The 20,736-nt window shown below is 41.0% G+C and overlaps 1 protein-coding gene across 2 annotated transcripts in view; it reads left to right on the forward strand.

Annotated features, from left to right (window-relative positions):
• mettl15 (methyltransferase 15, mitochondrial 12S rRNA N4-cytidine) overlaps window positions 1-20,736 on the forward strand; it is a 78,822-nt gene that overhangs the window by 19,464 nt on the left and 38,622 nt on the right. For both annotated transcript variants that reach the window (XM_062561733.1, XM_062561734.1), the window contains exons 3-5: window positions 5,518-5,654; window positions 14,651-14,842; window positions 15,839-16,017. In XM_062561733.1, coding sequence (XP_062417717.1) covers window positions 5,518-5,654; window positions 14,651-14,842; window positions 15,839-16,017 — 508 coding nt within the window. The remainder of the gene's footprint in view (window positions 1-5,517; window positions 5,655-14,650; window positions 14,843-15,838; window positions 16,018-20,736) is intronic.

The following is a 20,736-nucleotide window of genomic DNA, read 5'->3' on the forward strand; positions in this document are numbered from 1 at the left end:
TTTTTTTTATTTTATTATTGCCACAGCCCAGAACCACAGACAGCAATTATTTGATCAGTTTTAACACTGAAGCTATGCATCAGATTTAATCTTCATATCCAATTTTGAATCCTTATCCAACCAGGGTTTACATTAGCATTGAGGGGACAGCATTTCCCCTTTGTTGCTTTAATGTTGCTGTCATTCACTCCACACTAGCAGCAGTTGCAGAGTTCACCCCTACACTACATTCTCAAACACATGCTGCTTGAATGGTCTTTTTTAAATAAGGTATTATAAAAAGAAAAACAGGACAGTAATCATTAAGGTGCAAATGTTTGCAAAGAAAGGTCAGATTCCTCCCATCCTCACCGACCTTGTCAGTAACTTCATAAAACTCTTTAAAATTATTATACGCCGCCTCTGCTACACTTATCAATGCGCGTTTACGGTGTGTTTTCTATAGAAATCTGGCACCCCATTGAACGACATTAACCTGAAAGAACGTGCCGTAGAAACCAGAATGAACGAGTTCACAGTAACGTTCATCGGGCATTAATACAGTACGTTCAGTTCACGTTCGCCCAAAATATCAACGAGTTCATGAACTATCGTTCAATGAACGCGTTCAGGCACAACACTGTCCCGAAAGGGCCGGGATCGCACTTCACCCAGCATGCCTCGGCCTTCACTTTTTTCACTACAGAGTTTTGTTGCACCCTGTGACTCCGGCGTTAGACTCCTTCGACTGAGTTTCAAGATGGGTTGGATGGGTTACTGACTAAAATGTATGCCCCCACCCCCTAACTGCCTCAGGGCAAGTTGTAAATATAATAAGTCAAATAAGTCAAACAAGCAAGTTGTATCTGGTTTAACCCTTTTATTCCTGTAGGCGTTTTTTAGGCCTCATGCTGGAAATTGCATTTACACACTAAAACTAGGATAACGCATGTCTGATGATAGTGACAGTGAGTCTGTCGATCAAGATGAGGATGGAGACATAGTAGAGGTTGAAAATCCTCCTTGTTGAACACCCCACAATACATTCTGTGCTCCCTCTGGCATAACATTTCTAATGATATCATGTCCCCCCCTTCAGTATTTTAAGACATTCTTCAGGTTATTGTAGGCCAGTTGAATGTGTATGCCATACAATTTGACACAAACAAGCCCTTTAAGTTTACATGTTTTGTATGTGGATTTTGTACATACAGTGTTGGTCATTTAATTTCTTTGTTTAATATTTTTGAATTTATGTTTGAATCCATTTGTGGTTAATGTGCTCAAAATGCACTACTTTCTTAATGCTTACATTGCTTGTTTGACCTATTATATTTACAAGTTGCCCTGAGGCAACAGACCTAAATCAAGTTAGGGGGTGGGGGCATATATTTTAGTCAGTAACCCATCAAACCCATCTAACAAGTGGCCCGATAGGGGCCCCCGGACTGTACACTGCTGGGCATTTACACACTAAAACTGTCATATTTATGAAAGCAAAAGGTTTATCTTGAAATGTCTTGTTGTCATGATAAAAGGGAACATAAGTGAGTGTGTTTGGATGTGAAAATCAGTATATATATTTTGATATTTGTATGGGACACACAAAAAACAGAAGAAACTCAGATTTGCTTGGGAAAAAACTACTTACAGAGGCTTTATCCCCATAAAACATAAAGGACGAAGCCTGGAATCTCCGTTATGTTAGCCTAGTGTGTGTACAGTATATCTGTAAAGGTTTTACTTTTATTGAGTAAAGCAGAACAAATAGAGAGAGACTTTAGTGGAGGCCTCACGGCCACTTCACGCACAGGGCAAGCAATGGAGTTCAAATCTCTCCGTTTGCCGGGCAAATTATAAGTCCCGCCTCTCCGTGGATTCGTCAGAGCCAATGGAATGGAGCCAGACCCACGTGGGATAGATCGCCCGTTTTCCTGGCCAGTAAAAAGAGGAGACGTGTGGAGCGAGAAATGACGCTCCGCTCTGAAGGCGAAGCCCCGCCCCCCTTTTCCATGTAAACAAGACGTAATGTTCGGGGGGGGGGGAAGTTGCAATCACACAACACCCGAGAGTTTAAGGCGCGTCATTGACTTAGGAGGCTGTGATTGGAAGTCGGGACTGGAGCTGTCAAAAAGCTGGACAAATCAAAATTGCCCATAATTCGGGATGTCCCGGGCTTGCCTACACCCGGAAATTATGCATTCTTTCATTGAAAACTCATAAAAGTAAGGGAATTTATGTTTAAAAAGTCATAATGTGATTCGTGTGCTTTGAGTTTGTTTTGTTTGGCGATTAGTGGCTTTAAGGCTGAACGCTTCTTTACGGTAACGCCCCCACTGGAAGTGTTTTTTCAATAATGCGCCGTTAAAGGCGTTGCGTAGCCACGCTTTCTCAAAGAGACACTCAAATCTTCGCAGAAACGAATAAACGGAAGGTCTTCTACAGTCTCTGATAGAAGATTATGAAAGAATAACGCATACTTCTCGCTAGAAATGCCATCGAAATGCATACAAATGCTGATGCTTTCTTAAAATATTGTGTTTTTGACGGAGATTATGCTGACCGTCCGCCATGTTTTTCTTTTTGCTACCGGGAAACTTGATAGTCACGTGACCTATTTGCAAAGCAATGTAAATGAATGGGCCAAAAGAAACGTAACATAGTAACGTTATTTTGGGGGAAAACGTGACATGACTACGTTTATCACGGTGGACCAACGTAGCCATTTCACGCTTTTTTTGGAGACTGGGTTGCGAAACATTGTTGTGACAAGGGCTGCACACTCCAGTAGAGGACCAGTTTGTCTCCTGGTTGCTTGTGTTGACTGTTTCCATAAAAGCCAGCCTACTTTGCTGTTTGTGTTTGTGTTTTCCTTTTTTATATTGAATAGCACAACAGGCAGGTTCATTATGCGTGTGACTCATCCCACTAGCCCACACCCCCTCCCCATCTGCTGCTGTGCGCTGGAAAGGAGAGGGAACCGCCATTGATCACTTCTTCCCTCACACATGCACGCACACACCCCACCTTCAACGTCACTATCAATCGACATGTTTAATGTTTTTGTCGGGAATAGCTTGCATTTCCTTTTCTGTCATATTACATCTTTTCCCTGTCATTTGCTGACATCATAATACATCCCAGAGCAGGCATTTAGAAAATAAAAAGTGAAACATAGTACAACCAATTATTCAAACAATCTCAGACAGTTCAGTCAGTGCAGTTTTGTTTCAGTAGCAGAGGCAGTCAGGAGCTCTACACAGAGATATAACCCAACATGAGACGTTTTGTTGTGCGCAAGTGTTAATCCCTGGATACAGCTGGATCATCACAATGTTGTGGCAGAGTGGTTGGCACGTCTTGGACCTAGTTATTCAGCCATTAGTACAAAGTGCCTGCTTTACAGTGCTAATCACAGGTATCCATAGATGATTCTCCACATTATTACTTATACAGCCGAGTGGTCTGGTGATCGTCAGCTCACAATCTTCCTGCAGTCAACCACATTATTACTCCAGCAAATATCCAGTGGCGTTCTCAAAAAATGATAAATTCTCTACTGGAGAAACCAAACGGCTTTAATACTTTTTCAATAAAAACTATGACAGTGTTTTTGCTGGCAGTTGTCAAAAATCCAACTCTTCACTGTGGCAAAATGCAGCAAAGCTCGCACGAAAAGCACAGCACAAGAGAAAATAGCATGAATACAATTTATTTTTATTTTTCCGACCTAACCAGAGGACAACTGGTAGAGAGCAGAAGGTACAAAAGTTCAAACTGGAGGGTATTAGGATTAATAAATCCACTCGTAGCCCGTTCCATCTACTGGTTGGAGAAGAATTGATTAGAATAGTTAATCTACATTTTAAGAGTTGTCCATCAATGCTTGTCAGAGTTTAGTTTATTCTTGTTGATACAAAACAGGCAGCAAAAAGAATTTGGAAATTAGGACACTACCAAATGGTTTTAAGGCCCCGGGAGGAAGGGTTTAGCCGTAAATATTACCATGGCTATGAAGTCACCTAGTAGTAGAGCTGTCTTTACCCCAGATTGTCATTAGAGTAAATTGTAATGGTAAATTTTGGTGATTTGACATTCATTAAAATCATCACCTTTTGGGTTCCACTGCTTCCTGATTGTGTCATTCCGTCATCGTGCCGGTTCCCCCACCAGACAGCAAATAAGGACGGCCTCGGCGTTGAGTGAGCTGTGTTCAGAACTTATGTTCACAGCTAAATTGATCACGGTACCAGATCCATTAGAATCTGTTGATTTCAGCTCGGTAGCTGATTATTGGATTGTGCACATCAAATGTAACTATGGAAGCAGTTTAAGAGATGTGAAACTGCATTAGTTTGTAAAGTGCTCCAAACTCTTCCACGGTGCCATCAAAGTCCTTAGTTTTTTTGGATGACTAGCGGGAGATGCCTCCCCCAAATTTTGCTCCAATACATTGACCGACGCTCCCCGAGAGCTCGGATATTTTGCCTACTCGATGAAACATCTGCGATTTTCTTGGCTTACGTCTTTGCACAACTGGCACTCAGCCAACACCAATTTCCCTTTGATCTGGGCATCTGACAAGTGATTGGCAATTGAAACTTCAGGGTTAAAGGGGTGTATTGTGACCTATACGCATAAGTGTTTTTTGTTACATTAATTTTCCTGTTTTGTGCTGACTCAACAACAAACAAGGGTCGACAATTTCTGGAAGGATGAAGGGTGATTTGTTTTAGGGCGTGGCTACGTGGTGATTGACCTGTTGCTACTACGGCATTGTCTGGTCTGGGAATTGTAGGTGTTTTCATCTTACAACCTTTTTCTCAGTGTTTTTTCAGTTCAAAACCTTTTTTGGTCGCATAAAATGACTATACTGTAAATCTGTGCTCAGTTGCATTTAGCTTGACCCTGTTGTGTTTCTTGTTGCAAAATGCAATGATTTTAACAGATCTTTACCTAAATCCAAGATGGAGAAAGATTAAAATACTTAAAAAGGCTTCAAAACCCAAGCCGACAATCCCTTGGTTGACGTGTCTACGTCCCTTTCTTATAGACAATCTTGGGTTGCCCCTCTCTCCATCTCCTCATCCACTCCTCAATGCTAACCGCTAAAATAAATACAGATATTAATTAAAAAACCTCTTTTACATTGTCGAAATCATCTAAATATCCTGACATGACATTGGGAATCTCTTTGATAAGCTACTCTTTCTGTTCATCAACTCAAAACCTGGCGCCTGCCTGGCACTTTTCACCGCTGTTTTCCAGAAAACCACTGGAGGATTTAAGATTGAAAATTCTCCTTGGACAAAAAATGTTCAATGATCTTGTCAGTCATTTATAACAGTTTTGTAAAGAATAGGGTCCAGTTAAACTTTAAATACTGAGATAAGACAAATTCAGAATATTCTGTTTTAAAATCGTTATAGTGCACCACAACACTTGTAAACTAAGAATGTGAAGATAAGATAATGATGAATCATTTATGGGGAGTCCTGGTGTGAGAAGAATGATGTTTTCTTTCCTCCTCGCATGTAGGTGGTCCTGGACTTGACATTTGGAGGTGGTGGTCATACCAAAGCAATACTGAATATGGTTCATGACGTCACAGTCCTGGCCTTGGACCGAGATCCTGCAGCCATCTCTCTGGCCCTGCAGTTAGCCAAGGAACACTCGTAAGTGATTTATTGTGAAACATCAACTATAACAAAACGCAAGCAAAAGCTTATGTTATAATCTGTCTAGACAAATGTTTATACCAAATAAGTGTACCATACATTTGTTTGGTTGCAGCTGACATCTTTACCTTTCTGAGCAGTGTTTGGTTTGTGGTCATTATTTCTTAAAACTATGTTTCTTGCTTCTTGCATATTCTGAGCCCGATCACTGCTTGCCAAGATACAGCCCCTGACTTTCACCACCCAATCAAATCCATTCCTCCTTCTTAACTTAAAGCTTTACTCCCCCCCACGCAATGCGGTGGGCCCGGCATGTTATTTGTCAGAGTAAGGGCCCACGCCTGCTGCGTGAAGGAGATGCTGCCTCCCACGGAGGATCTACAAGAAAGGAGGGGAGGGAGGGCGGGAAGTAGAGAGAAGCCCAGAGAAGTTAAAAAGTGGAGAGAGAAAAAGAAAACGAGAGTGAGAGAACAGGGAGACACAAGGACACTATGCCTGGGTGAGAGGGAGTGTGCGTGTGTGTGTGTGTGTGTGTGTGTGTGTGTGTGTGTGTGTGTGTGTGTGTGTGTGTGTGTGTGTGTGTGTGTGTGTGTGTGTGTGTGTGTGTGTGTGTGTGTGTGTGTGTGTGTGAGTGAGCAAGGCGCGGGAGGATGAAAATGAGATGTTCCTAAGACCGTGGCGTGGGAAGGAATCCTTTTACGTAGATTCTGGGGAAACCTCTCTCAAGGGAATCTGCCAGAGAGATTTGCCTGTGAGCAGGGAATGACAATTAAGAGAGAGAGAGAATGAGAACCTTGTATTCTGTCACCGGCAATATACCCCTGATGTAAACTCTTGCACGCCTACCTGTGATGCAAGTTGAGAGAAGCTAGAGAAATCTAGCAATTAACCAATATTATTGGAAGCCTGAGTAAAAGACCTGGGCAGCCTACGCAGTGCATCCACGCAACGGGGCTAGAAGATTTTCTCTCTCCTCTGTTCTCCCATTTCTTGCGGAAAGTAAAACCTCAGTGCAAACTGTTGATAGGGAATAATTTCATTAATTAATTTAAAAGCATTAGCTTATGAAAGCTACCTTCTTTTCCCAGATGTCTTTAATGGCATTTGTCACCTGCATTTTGAGCCTCATAATCTTCTGCATTTTACCATTCCTGTTGTTGCTATGACGTCCGTGTTCTTGAAGCCACGCAGTAGTTGTGCCCACAATAAATGACACCGAGCATCGTTGAAAAGCCCAGGGAGGCAAACATTGCTTTTATATGTATGTACTCAAACAGACTGATAAGAGATTTGCTATCAACTGTTTAAAAAGTCAGCATAGTAGAATTTGAAAATGTTATTCTCTCTCGCTCCTGTTTTATCTTCCTATTTTGTACGAATAAAGGCCGCCAATTTCAAAGTTATTGCTGAGACTCCATTAGTTACAACTGCTCATCTCATCCACACCTGTAAGCTACAGTATGTAAGACAGTATTTCAGATCAAGACAGAAAACATAATATCAGGATACTGCATTTTTGGGGGTATTTTGTTCGTGGTTCTGGTGAGTCGGATTCTAGGCAACATTGGATTGCAACAAAATTACACTGCGGGTGGAACTTGTATGGAAACCAGCCGCTGACCGCAGGGCCGTCGATGTGAACATGGCACCAATCCAGCCCTCTAAATTCTCACTGGTGGACCATCCAAAAAGGGCCTTGCAAATAATTACACGCACACACACCAGACGCTGACGCGGTTGTGTTTCTCCTCACCCGGTCCTTGAGACACCTTCTGTGCGGTTTTGAGGACTTGGCGGGGACAGATTTTGTCCTTGGGACAGCGTCGCAACACGTCAAGACGCACTGACAAAACTTTGCAGGTGTGTAGTTGAGATCAAAATGAAGGTAGAGTTTGAAGATGGGCCTGTTCCTACAAAGTTTTTGCTTCATTTTTTTCCACCGTAGAAAGAAAACCCAACCAAACGTCTTGGTCTTTGCATCAATACAAAACACAAGTCTGCCATTCTCTTCACAATCAATCACACATCCGGGGAAGGCTAGATTTCTGTATTCTTTAAACTCTCCTGATGCGTAATAACACAATTTTGTGTCTGCCTTTCAGGCAGGAAACTAAGACGATAAAACTAGACACCATCTTGCTATGGGATGGCACCAGTCACGACAGCGAATCGGCCCAGGGGCTTAAACGGGCACAGCAACGTTGTTGTGGCTGATAAAGAGGAAAATCTATATGAAAGCTTTTAACGTTTATTAATATTGAGAGCAGTCATTATATTCTAAAATTCACTATTTCAATAACACTAAAGTAGCAACAATTTTAGACAAAATGCATTTTTTTTTCTTCTTTCTTTCTTCCTATTGACTTCTGTGCAATGTAGATATTTCATCACTGCTCAACTGCTGAAAACAATCAATCAGCATCTTGTCTTTTTTTTTTTTGCAAGTAAAGGAACTGTGGGTCAATACCAGCAAGGCAGCATCGTGTTGAAAACACAGGCGCTCTAACTGAGTTTGCTTTGAAGGTTTCTGAGGTCTAAACTGAAGGGCAAATTCACAAAAGGGTTGTGCACCAAAGCTGCAAAAATAGAACTGAAAGAAACCATGTTATTCTCAAAGCCTTCTAATAGCAAACAACCTCACAGTGTTCCTGTGCTATTAAGTTGAGCCCTAATATTCACATGCAGTAACTGAAATTATTAGTCACCAGACAGCTGGTAAGTGTATTGATAGACCGATTGTGAAGTCCCAAATAAGGTTTACTCCTGTTTAGGTTTAGGTTCCTTGCCTGATGTTTTGAGGAAGGCCTTCACACCTCATTGGTCAGGACCTGCAGCTTGCAGTCTTACAATGTCATTTTTAATTTTTCTCTCTGCCATTTTAGTAGACCAAAGTCGACTATGAACTTTGCAGGAAGGCAGCATATACATTTTGTCACATGAATAATTAGTTAGATGAGGAAAAGTGATACATTGTGATGCTTCCAAGATGTTCCTTATGGACAAGAGCAAGTTACTGCAAGTCTAGTGAAATATTCATGAAATGTAAACAATGTCCTCATTGAGCTTGATGGTTTATTATTGATCAAATAAAAATGTAGGAATTCAAATTACAGTTCCACTTTATTTTAAGTTCTACGTTTCCCTTAAATATGGCGGTGATGACATTCTTTGGCACTGTGACCTGGTTTCACACATCATTAACAAAGCTTGTTATCCCTAACGTATGCTCGTCGATCCTCGAGGGACCTTTTTTTGAAGTCAGGGCACTTGTTGAGGGAAGTTGATGCTTGTCATCTTTGCACCACATGCAGGAGGAACCTTGATTGTCCTTTGTTTGTTGAGTTGTCACTGTTTAAGGCAGTTTGCGTGTTGAAATAAGATGAGTTATATGAGTGTAGAGCATAGAGGGAAGTGACTGAGTTGCATGCTTTTTCTGCTTCTAAAGAAACAAAGTTAGTAAAATCCTCAAAGGTGGAAAACTATTTACCTTCCATGAGGGCCATTGTAACGCGACGATTCCAGCTTGATGCTAACCAGTCAGGAACCTTTTGTTCAGCTTTAGGTTTTCTTCAGTCGCTTAATATTTCTAGGCCCTTCCCATGGGGTCCGACTTGCAAACAGGCACTTAGGAAGTCAGAGAAGGTTCTTAACCCTTCCGCATCTTTGGAGTCAATCTTTGGCCATTTTGACAGCTTTCCCTGAAAGCCTTTTGGATGACAAAAGGCTGACCGTAGCGTTGGTTGAGCTTACTCCAAGCATCTCTGTATGCCTCATCATCATTGCGATAAAATGTGCCTTCGAGACATTTATGCGCAGGGCCACTGACTTATTTCTTTAGGGAGGACAGTTTATCAGCTGAAGAAATAACCTTTTGGTCGACAAGTGACATGAATGAAATCCTTCCATTCAATGAAGAGCATTGGGTCTCCACTAAACACTGTGGGTGTTGGCACTGGGAGTCTCTTCATGGCTGTGCTGTCTTGGTTTGCTTGGGCTAGACAGGACATGTCATTCGCAGGTGAGGAAATGAGCTTTTTGAACTTGCAATTATTTTATTTTTCTTTGGAGAAATTTTGTGTTTGTGTTTTCCTTTTTAGTCAGAGAGGTCCTGTACACACATCATTCTACCATTGTCCCAAATTTGTTGTATAAATAGCCTTTATTTGGGTTACATGTTTACCGTCTGCTGAGTTGAACAGTCAGACCGCAGTCTTTTAAGACCTGGAGAATTTTCACCGGTGTGCTTTCACAGGCTTTCTGTACGTACCGTGGAATATTTAAATAGATGCACTCGATGGGTTCCCTCCGATCTCTTTAGGAGAAACTCCCCGAAAAGCGCAATTTGCCCTAATCAGTTTCCGCAACAGGCAGTGTGTGTTTTCTCCTCAGTGCGACATGTTTGTGCATACCTCGCTATGCTCCTATGCGCACGTTGCGAAACAAATACACGTTAGTACATGAGGCCCTGCGAGTTTCAGAAGATCATATTCAGTGATAGGCTGTCCAGTGGTATGGCAGAATAACCTAAACTTGCATGATGTCGATGTTGGGTTGCTCCAACTATAAATAGCTTAGATCACTTAAGCAATTATGAGCCCACACTTGGACCTCAGCACATACACCACTGAAACTTGTCCTCTTTAATAATATAAGCCCTTATGTAAGACACTGTGTCTAAGCCACATAAAGAAGTTAATAATTTAGTAATGTTATATAACTGTTTTGCATATTTTTAAATCCTTCAGTGGCTTACAAAAACGTGTTGGTGAAGAAGTCACAGTGTCAGTGGAAGGTACGTTCATCACCTGCATGTGGGTGGACACACACACTAAAGAATTTGAATTGCCATGATCATATGACATGCCAGGGTATTACGTACCTTGATGGTTATGATATAGCTTCCTCCAAATAAAGCTGTGAGGTCCCACTCCGTCTGAAGCTCTTGCCTAAGTTGCTCCTCTCAACGCTCTTTAGTTGTTGACGCTGCCCACAAAAGCCCCATAAAAATGACTTTGCAGTTGCACGGAAAAGGCTCTCTACGTAGAATAGCAATATTTCTATTCCTCAACACTACGAGGAAAGTATTCAGCAATCGTTTTTATACAACCCCGACTTGTGTAATACTCATTGGAAAGCTTTTGGCTTCACCAGCGGGAACTGCCCACCATTCAACCTTCTGCTCCCCTGGCCATGCAGATGAGTCACTCATTCTCTGTAGGTCAGGGATGAGCTCTGAGGATGAAGATTGACAAAACAATGTAATCCTCACTGCCCGAGGGCTGGATTGAGACCATGTACTAGAATGTAATGAAAAGATCACAATATATATTCGCAATCAAAGTTTACAAGGTTTACAATTTTATATTTCCTTATTCAAACAAACGTTTCAATGATCAGCCTAAAAAAACGTAACATTCCTGAGTGATGTACCAGCATTTCAGTGCAGCAGTGTTTCAAAAGTCATCAATCAATGGGTGGTACAATAGTACAAACACTGGGTGCAATAACTAACTAAAATGCTCGTAGTGAATTTCTATTCTCCCCAGTAAGTTCATGGCATAATTCAAATAAGCATACATGTATCTCAGAAGGCATTGACGCTCACCCACAGGTGGATCAGTATAAAGTTCCTCCGTCTCGATCAGATACTTCTGGCCTCTCATGCTGCTCTTTTGAATGTTTTCTCAATAGGACATCTTTCCTGCATCACATTTTCAAGTTCAATTCCTTGAACAGGTCCTTTGCCCTTACGAGCGCAAAGAGATCCGATGCAGTTTGGCCTCCTCGTTGCAACCGGATACAGTCAATAGTAGACACTTGCAAGGTAATATTTGAGAGAAAGTATCTCTGCGTTTACTGCAGTAAACATTTGTACCGCATTGAATGCTTTCCTCCATGAACACAGAGATTTCAGTGTGCAGTGGAGAAGAACTTCTCTCCAAGCTCTTCCTGCAGCTCACCCATCTGATCTCAGTGTGAATCTGTAAGACCCCATGAGCCGTGCTGACTTCATCCTAAAAGGCTATAACCTTGAGAGATCTGTTGCCCCCTCAATGAGATTGGTAACCATGATCACTAAATCCATAACATGGTTGAAGTCTAATACAGGACGCACATGGCCTCCTGCAATGAAATCAATCAAAGCCTTTGATAAAGAAATATATATTTATATTCACAGTTGGGAAACGGTAACTACCCACCCGATGTATGTACAGGGCAGTCAAAGACGCTATTTTGGAGGAGCCCATCGAGTCTAATGCATCCCCCTTGCATTGTCTGCATCTTTGCTAACAACAGCTGAAAGCTTATCAGTTAGTGTCGGGGTGAATGACAAAATAATAATAAATTCTCAGTGTTTTTAAGATTGTAAAAACGTCACTTTATTTATACAGGATTACTCTACAGACGGGAACATGATATTTAAATGTTATTTATAAACTGCAGGCTGAAATTACAAAAATTATACATTATATGGAGAAATCTGAAGGTATTAAACCGTTGCATAATGTAAATAATATTTTAATGCACTCTACAGCAAAGTAAAAAACCATAAAAATCACAACTCATTTTTCAACCCAAAATGTTTTCCGATGAACATGACTTGTTTGTTGACTTGTAGGTCCAGTTGGACTGTTTACAGGTAACGTTAATATACCGTTTGACCTTGTGACGAGGACGCCTCTGCTTGAAACTGTCACAAGGCGCCTTGAGGGTGGCCTCCTGTGTAGTCGTGGCTGAGGTACGGCTCGCACAACACTTGTTTGTTTTGCCCCTGCGGTAAATCCTCCCTACAGTTTTAGGTGTACTTTCTTTTGTTTTACTTTTACAACTCAACAATAAATTCATCTTAAGCCAGTTGCTGTTTGTTCGTAACTAGTAAACCTTGAAAACACAGAATGTCTCAAGTTTTTGAGAACTATGTAAATATAAAGTTTGTCAACTCCCCAAAAAGACATTGAAAAATAGGTAAAGGGTTAGGGATGAGGAAGTTTAAGAAAAGACTTGTGCAGTTGATGTGCGAAAACAACAAAGCCTTTACTATAGATTTTTCAACAAATCAATCATGGTGCAGGATGGTGAATAACAACAAAACGCAGAGGAAGGCCCTTGCAGCGTGGGTGAGATGCTGCCTTGCCATTTGGTCCTCAGTGGCTTTTCAAATAGAGTACCTGTGTTCTTTCCTTGCATGCCCCTGGTTAATCCTGAGAAAGGTGGAGTCATTGTTTATATAGAAAGAGCAAATAACAAAAATGATAAAATGTCTTCCAAAGGTAAGCGTGTTGATACCTTTATTTTATTGATACCTATATAGATACCAATGCTGCTCACTGGTATGAGTAGTTATTCAATCAATAATAAACGTAGACGCTGTTGATAGAATTCCAACAGAAGTCCACAAGATGATGCAGAGAGGCAAACAACTCACTTTTGTTGCGTGGTCACCCGACAAAAGTCCCTGCTGCCGACCAATACATAGGTACATACATATAAATGTTCATGTTTGTGTATGAAACAGGCTGAACGATGAATCAATCGCAATTTAAAATAATGAAATTATTTAAAATGGCAAAAGCTGTTGTCAAGGGAACAGTGTTTTCTCTTCTTCTTCTATACTCTACAATCTAACCAGCCAAAGGGAGGGAAACCCTTTTGCCCCGTGGGCTTCACATGCACGACGCTGCCCTGCGCTCCATGTGACGTATGAGAGTAGGAGTAGATGAAGAAAAACAACTTTTAAATGCCTCGCCATACAAAGCTCGGAAGCTCGCAGAACCACGGTGTGAAAATGGCCAAGGCCAAGGACGGGAAGTGCCTCCCACATGGTTACATATTACATTGTTGTAAGTCTCCTTTTCTGGAAGAAGATGTGGGCCTGGTCCACACAAAGGAGCAGTCCATATGTTGACTATATCCAATGTTGTGTTGGTCAAACTATAGATTCATTTGTTGCCTTAAATAATTCTTCAGGTAAGGAATTTTGCAAACTTTAAAACACAATTAAATTGCATTCTGATTTGAACTATTGGTATATAAAGAGATGGGAAGTATGTGCCTTTTAATAAATTATGAGCATATGAACTATTCATCAACTTTGCTAATGTTACCCCTCTATATTGTTCATAAACCTGTCCAACATAAATACAGTGCAGACAACAATACCATGACTTAGTTGTACAACAATTACAAATGTGTCATTGAGAATAGCTACACATGGGGAAAATAGTTTTTTTTACAGGAGACAAACTTAATTGCATGCCATTAAACAAGTAAATGAATGAGAAGGGACACCAGTGTAACTACTAAGACATGTGGAAAGATCATTACAGCTAGAGCTGAAATTCCTGGCGTTCCGGTCCCCCAATAGAGGTCTAAAATGTGATACTTTAGCCTGTAGAGCCGATTCCTGTTGACCTCACAGTAATTACACATTGTCCTGAGGTCTAGATGAAGAAGGTGCAGTCTACTGCAGCTGTTTGGTCTGTGCAAAACAAGGTGTTTTCCATTTGGAAATGACAATCAGATCTTTTTGGTTAATTTTACTTTATGAGAGTGATAACTTTGTTAAGATCGATGGGTGGAGATGGCTGAAGAAGACCCTTTGCTTTGGATGATAGTGCTGGTTGTTCTCCTCTGCCATCATCTTTGTTCACACAATGTTAAAAGGTCACATGAAAAATGCATGAATGTGGCTGGAGGATCTCACCACTCGTGCATGTGGAAGTGACTGTGTACACACTGTGACAAGGAAGGATCTGAATAGGCTAACAAAGTCAGTTAGTCGGCTTCCAAGGAAACACCTGATTCAGTTATAAAAGGTTGACTGGAAAGCTATTGTGGGGTTTCATTGAATCGAATGATTTTAATCATTTGGTCTTCCCACAAACGAGTCTGCTTATAATAATCAATATTATTTATTGGTATTATATTTTTGCATAACATGCATTGACGCACAACCGACTAATAACTATTATGTTATCTAATCCTGTCACCAGTGGTCGAGTGAAACCATTGCTTGGCCGATTCAGTGAGCTTGAAGCCCTGCTGTCCAACATGAACATCCAGCCAGGCAGCATTGATGCTGTCCTGTTGGATGCTGGCTGCTCCTCCATGCAGATGGATCAGGCGCAGAGGGGCTTTGCCCTCAGTAAGGATGGGCCCTTGGACATGAGAATGGATGGAGAGAGGTACAAGATTTTAATTTGTTGTGTCTGGCTGATGGATCCAAATTTTATTAACTCTTCATTGCATTAACAAGACTCAATTATTAAACACTTAATTTTTCTAACCCATAGTGCTAGATAATTGTTGGTTGGTGCCTTGAAGTTGCTTCAGTGTTCATTGTAGCAGTAATGATGAAGTTGGGCTGCTTAAAAAGGTGAAGCCAATATGAGCTACGGGTAACAAAGTCTCACAGACTTATTTTAATGTTCCGAGGGGAATAATAAGTGAATTACATTCTCAATTACAATCATTGTTATTTGTAAAAGATTGGAAGAGAAATGTTTTTCTAACCAGCAACCTCTTATGGGTGTAATTACAGCTGTTCTTCCTTTCTATATTATTTAAAGCATGATCTGTTTTGTTTGATAATGTGAGATCATTAAATGTTAAAATAGACTGTAATTTAAATGACATTGTCTAAGTATGTATGTAAATTAAATGATTGCTGTTAGGTTTTGCAATTTAAAATGAACAATGATCAGTCAAGCTTTCCTCAGAAGTTGCAATGTTAGTAATAAGTATCTATAACATTTAAAAGTACCTTCATAACTACCATTATTAAAATAAAATAGCAATATTATAAGTCCATATTATCAAAGATTGACAATGTAATATGAAATCCTGTTTTATATGTAAAGCAAAGTCATGGATGTCCTTCTAATGGATAGTTAGATTGATGGATGCATGGATGTAAATCCAAATCTGCAATTAAAAGTTCTTCTTTAATATTTTTTCATAAACATTTATGAATCACTTTACAAGGTCAATATCAAGCTACCAACTAAGATAAGTCACAAGCTATTGCAAAAGCTGCATCTCTCTTTTCATTTCCCCACAATCCTTCTATTCATAACTGTCCGCCATAAAGGTTTTCAGCTGTATCTCGAGTTGTCAGAATTCGCCGCTGTCAGCAAGGACGTGACGTCAAGCAGCTTAATTGGGCTTCTCTTTGTGCGTAGGTACCCCGACATGCCCTGTGCTGCTGACGTTGTGAATACGTTAGATCAACAGGCTCTTGCATCCATCCTCACTGCATATGGGGAAGAAAGACACGCCAGGAAAATAGCTTCAGCCATTGTGGAGGCACGCCGTGTCAACCCCATCACCCAGACACAGCAGCTGGCCAGCGTGGTGGCAGGTAGCTAGACACTATCCTGATTAATTCCCCGCAGCATTCTGGAGGCTACGGGGGAAAATAAAACACGAGTGCAGTTATTAAGGCTGTCTCCCTGCAGGACGTATTTATTTGAAAATTACGTGGACTGTGACCTTAGTCAGTATCCTCCCTCCTGTCTCTGTTTTGGGTGCCTTTCTTCCTTATCCTCCTTTGAGGGAGCTGAGACAAAGACGGAGCTGGATGTGGCTGCAGCAGAATGTGGATCATGCCTTGAAAGGAAGCAGTATTTCACACATACAAACACTTCTCTTTTCCCCTCTTTTCTTCCACATTGCCTTGCATTTCTCTTTTCCCTTTTTCGTGACACAAATGCAAACGCCCTCATATATGCTCACACACATGACACACGCGTGCATACAGCTGGAATTACATTGATTGTCTTGTCTCTGATTGTTTTCTTTCCCCCCTTTTAACCGTTTGCCCGTTAGATTTTAGCTTCTGAAAGGGGGAGATGTCTTTTCAGTAGTTATTACGCGGAGCAGCATGTGCGTCAGTGTCACCCTGGGAAAACGGGTGTAAGTAAGAGCAGCTGTTTGATCTTTCTTGAAGAGCAAAGCGAGTCACCACGAATGTTTATTTGAAAATATCCAAGAGGTTTTGATTTAAGAGTTCCATGGGGGGGGGGCTCTGAGAACAATGGGGTCATTGATGCTGACAGGAACAATTTAAAGTCACAGGAGAAAAAATGACAGTGGGATGTTCTGGTGGCTTTGGTTTCCCTCTTTGGCTTGTCTTACATATTCCACAGCATTTAACAACATGCTTCATTTTCAATGTGAGAATAAGTGCAGCAAAGAATGTGTGGCATTTTTATGTTAATGGCTCTGGGAATGAGCTGGGTTTGGGAATTGTATTCACACCTGCAGCCAATCGTTTGAGTCCTTTTTTTCCAGGAAAGTAATTCTCCACTGAATGAAACATCCGTCATCGAATCGTTTTGGTGAAAGTCTAAGAAAATGTGGGCCACAACTAAAATATGTATTGCGATGAATCCGCTTTTGACCACAAAAGTCATGTGTGACCTAAAAAACAGGTCAACATGGCCCTGGCGGCCATTGAGACACACCAATGGCCAACATCTTTGATCAATGGAAAAATCCCTTAGCTTTAAACTTCTGGTTTTGTAGTGAAGGTCCCTAAAGAACCTGAAATGGAAGGCAGAGCAGCTTTGCTGATTTCCACCCAACTTGCACCTGAAAGGAAAGATTGTTTACTTTGCTGAAGGCTGGCAACAAGGGTCAAGTGAGCTTCACTTTGACATTACAGCACCAAATGCATTCAACACAACAACTCAATAAATGGCAAAATCCCCTTGTATTTAATTGCGTGTGTGTGTGTGTGCTTGAATAGCCAGTAGCTAGGGCACAGATGCATTGATTTAGAGATGCAGACAAGTTGTAACGTTAATTTGGACCTAGAGCCACAACATTAAATTAGGTGTGGTAATCTACTTGAATTAATCCAACATAAGCACATTGGCTTTCACTGCCTATTTAAAATGCATTTAGGAACCCAAACTGTTGCAAAGCTCCCAAAGATTGCAACAAAAGCATCTTGTCTTTTGCTGTTGAATCACTTTAGATCCATCCATCCCTTCTCCTCCGCTTGTCCAGCACCAGGTCTTGGTGGCAGCAGGCTTGGAAGAGTTTTCCAGCTGTTGGTCTCCCCACCAAACCAGGCAAGATGTATAGTCTCTTCAGTGTGTTCTGGATCCTCCGCGATGCGTCTTGTGACATTTTGTTTAGAACATCTAAAGGGGTGACCCACAGGGTGATGAGCTCTGGCATCGGATCAGGATTCCTCTTTCAGAGGTAACAGGACCCCCCGTAATACTGTATCCTCCATTCTTAAATGTTTCATATACACATTTTGCTGCATGCTGATTGACTGTTTTGTCCTCTTATTTCTCAAATGTTCTCTATGTCAAGTTCAATAAGGTATGAGGTATGTTTTGTAGTCAGTTATGAAGCTGGAGTCGATACTACAAAGCGTTACGTTACTGCATGGAAAAACTAACAAGCTACTTCCTTGTTAACTGTCACTTAACTAGCTTAGTGGGCTAGTTGTCGTTGGCTAGCAGTGTCATATTCCCAGGTAGATGGAATATTACCAGTTTCTTTACGAGCTAGAACTGTTGTATTCTGAGCTAACACCACAAATACTCATAGCATCACCAGCTTGCTGAGGACAGGTAACTGTATCACACTGTGCAGCTTTCTGGTGCAACTAAACACTTGGATTTGATGCGTTTTGGGTCATCCCATTTCATTCTAATCAGTCGTGATTTTTGTCTCAAATGAAAACATTTCAACTCGAGTACATCATCAAAGCGGTTGTCCCACCTCAAAAATACATTTTCCTCTGTTCCTTATTCTATTGTTTTGAACAAATTCCTACTTTTCTTTTGACCCGTGACACCAAAGCATCAAATGCTGTTGTCCAAATATGTTATTGTGGAATGTATGTGTGCTCTTGCCTTTTGCACTACACACATCCAATGTACCAATTTAGGATGCAACATAACACAAAGCTAGGAAACTGAATTCTGTATGCTGTCCTTTGTAATAATGTACATTCACCGTGCTGTTTCCCACGTAACCACCCGATTGCCTCTTCAGATACACATCTTAATCCCTTCTGTTCTCCACAGATCTGTCTGTAGGACCTTTGAGAGATGAATTAGAGAGACGCCACATGGTTTGTTGAGGCCTAAACCAGAGCTGGTCCTTGTATTGATTGCAGTGTGAGTCACACCTTGGGCTGTTTAGTGCAGAGGAGACAAATGCCACATCCCTCACTTTTCTATATACTGCAGTTTATCTTCCGGTCTGTGTTCATTTGTCTGTCGGGTTATGAGTTGTTTGAAGGCTGAATCAACTTGCCTGTACCCACATATGGATGATGTCTTAATAACTTAGTTGTGCAGCAAATCTTGTATACATTTCTAGTTTTGGCCATAACCTTCTAAATGAGCAGTGTTTGCCTTTTACAAAAAATAAACATAGCAGCAAACAATTTTCCTTGTGAAGTGGAGGACGTGTTGTTATCCAAGCTTCTCGCTTTGTTGATAAAGCCAGGCTGGCCCGCACAAGCTTTTAGTGCTTGTTCTTGCATGTGTGCGCGCCTCTCTGGTAAGCTTACACATTATTATACGGTATATGAGTATTTCAGCCTCGGTTTGAACTGTAAACACTGGTAACAATGAGTCATTTTGCCCTTGCCATGTTGACAACTGTTAAGGAGCAATCTCCATGCTCCCAATCTCGTATATTTTAATACCTTTTAATAATAATGTGTATTGTTGACCTTCTTGTGCTTTAATCCTGGTGCATTCTGTACCATGCGTGTTATTCATTCAAAAACACGTATTAATTGCACATATATGTTGAGGTTCAGTCAAATAACTGGATGAGCTATGAAAAGATCTGTATGAAAAGTTCTCCGCCTCTAAAAGGAAGTATTTTAGTAGTGGGGAAAGGTTTTAATGAGTGAGAGGAAAAGAAAGTTAGAAGGACTGCACCGGTAAAACCGAAATAATTTTAAACATTTTAGTGTTTCAAAAACAGAAATCATGGATTGTTATTTATTCTCTTGTGCTCAGCAAGAATGCAAATGGAAAGTGGCATTCAACACGCTCAGAGATCATGAGTGGCATTTGGTTGCATTTACCTCCGTGCTGTGGGGACACATCGGCCCTATCGACACCATCTCCACCCTCCATCTGCTCTGCATAGCGCCTGTGATGGACCTGTTGCTCACACATTCCTGCTGCAGCTCCCTCCACGTCTTACCTCGGCTTGTATGTATTTTCAATTGGCCACGTTTTGATCGGCTTCCTGGTACGTAAATTGATCTCTTTTCGCGTGTTATTCTCCTGGTTCAATGATTTGAATTAATAATATAAGGCGGAATATTCCGATTATTACCGGTCAATTTAAAAATATAGTTACTTGTAAGACATTGGTGCGTTTTCAAACTGAGCGTGTTTTATTCGGCAGACGGCGGACTGTATATTTTGTGTTAATTGGACACAGATAACACCTGTTGGTTGTTAGGTCCATATATGAGTGGTTTGGTCACATGAGCCACTCTCACAAGAATGGAGGTATGGATCGGTGGTTATAACTGGTGTGACATTCTCCAGCTGGGTTCATGGAGGGTTGTTTGAGTTTTACACCTCACTCTTCCTTCAGATGATCTCTGGTGTATATTGCTAAACCCACTGTAGCGTCTCTCTTTTTTAGATGGATGTAGACTTTGTAGTCTTGACCTTCAGAGTTGAACCTCGTGAGCTTTTTCAATGATTGTTTTGTCCCTGTGCATTTCTTACTGCATTCGGATTGGGTATCGTATGACATTGCCCTTCTGCTGTTTTAGAAAACTGACATCAACTCTGCATGATAAAGGTTAGGGAAAGATTGAGGTTATAGAAAGCATGATCCAAAAAAAAAAACATTAGTTGATATTGAGAAACTGGGTATGAACATGAAATTCACAGATTGTAACAATATCCTCATTTATCCAACATAAATGTAGTGCCAAGGGAAAATTGGTAGTTCTTTATTTTGGAGGATGAATTTTCAAAGTGCAGTCAGACTGGAGCTCATTTAGTGGAATATAATCCCATGGTAGCGCCGTACTTGTAAGAAATCATACTGATACCGTGGATTGATTACTTGA

This window comes from Pungitius pungitius, chromosome 4 (genome assembly GCF_949316345.1).
Source record: "Pungitius pungitius chromosome 4, fPunPun2.1, whole genome shotgun sequence".
Taxonomy (NCBI): domain Eukaryota; kingdom Metazoa; phylum Chordata; class Actinopteri; order Perciformes; family Gasterosteidae; genus Pungitius; species Pungitius pungitius.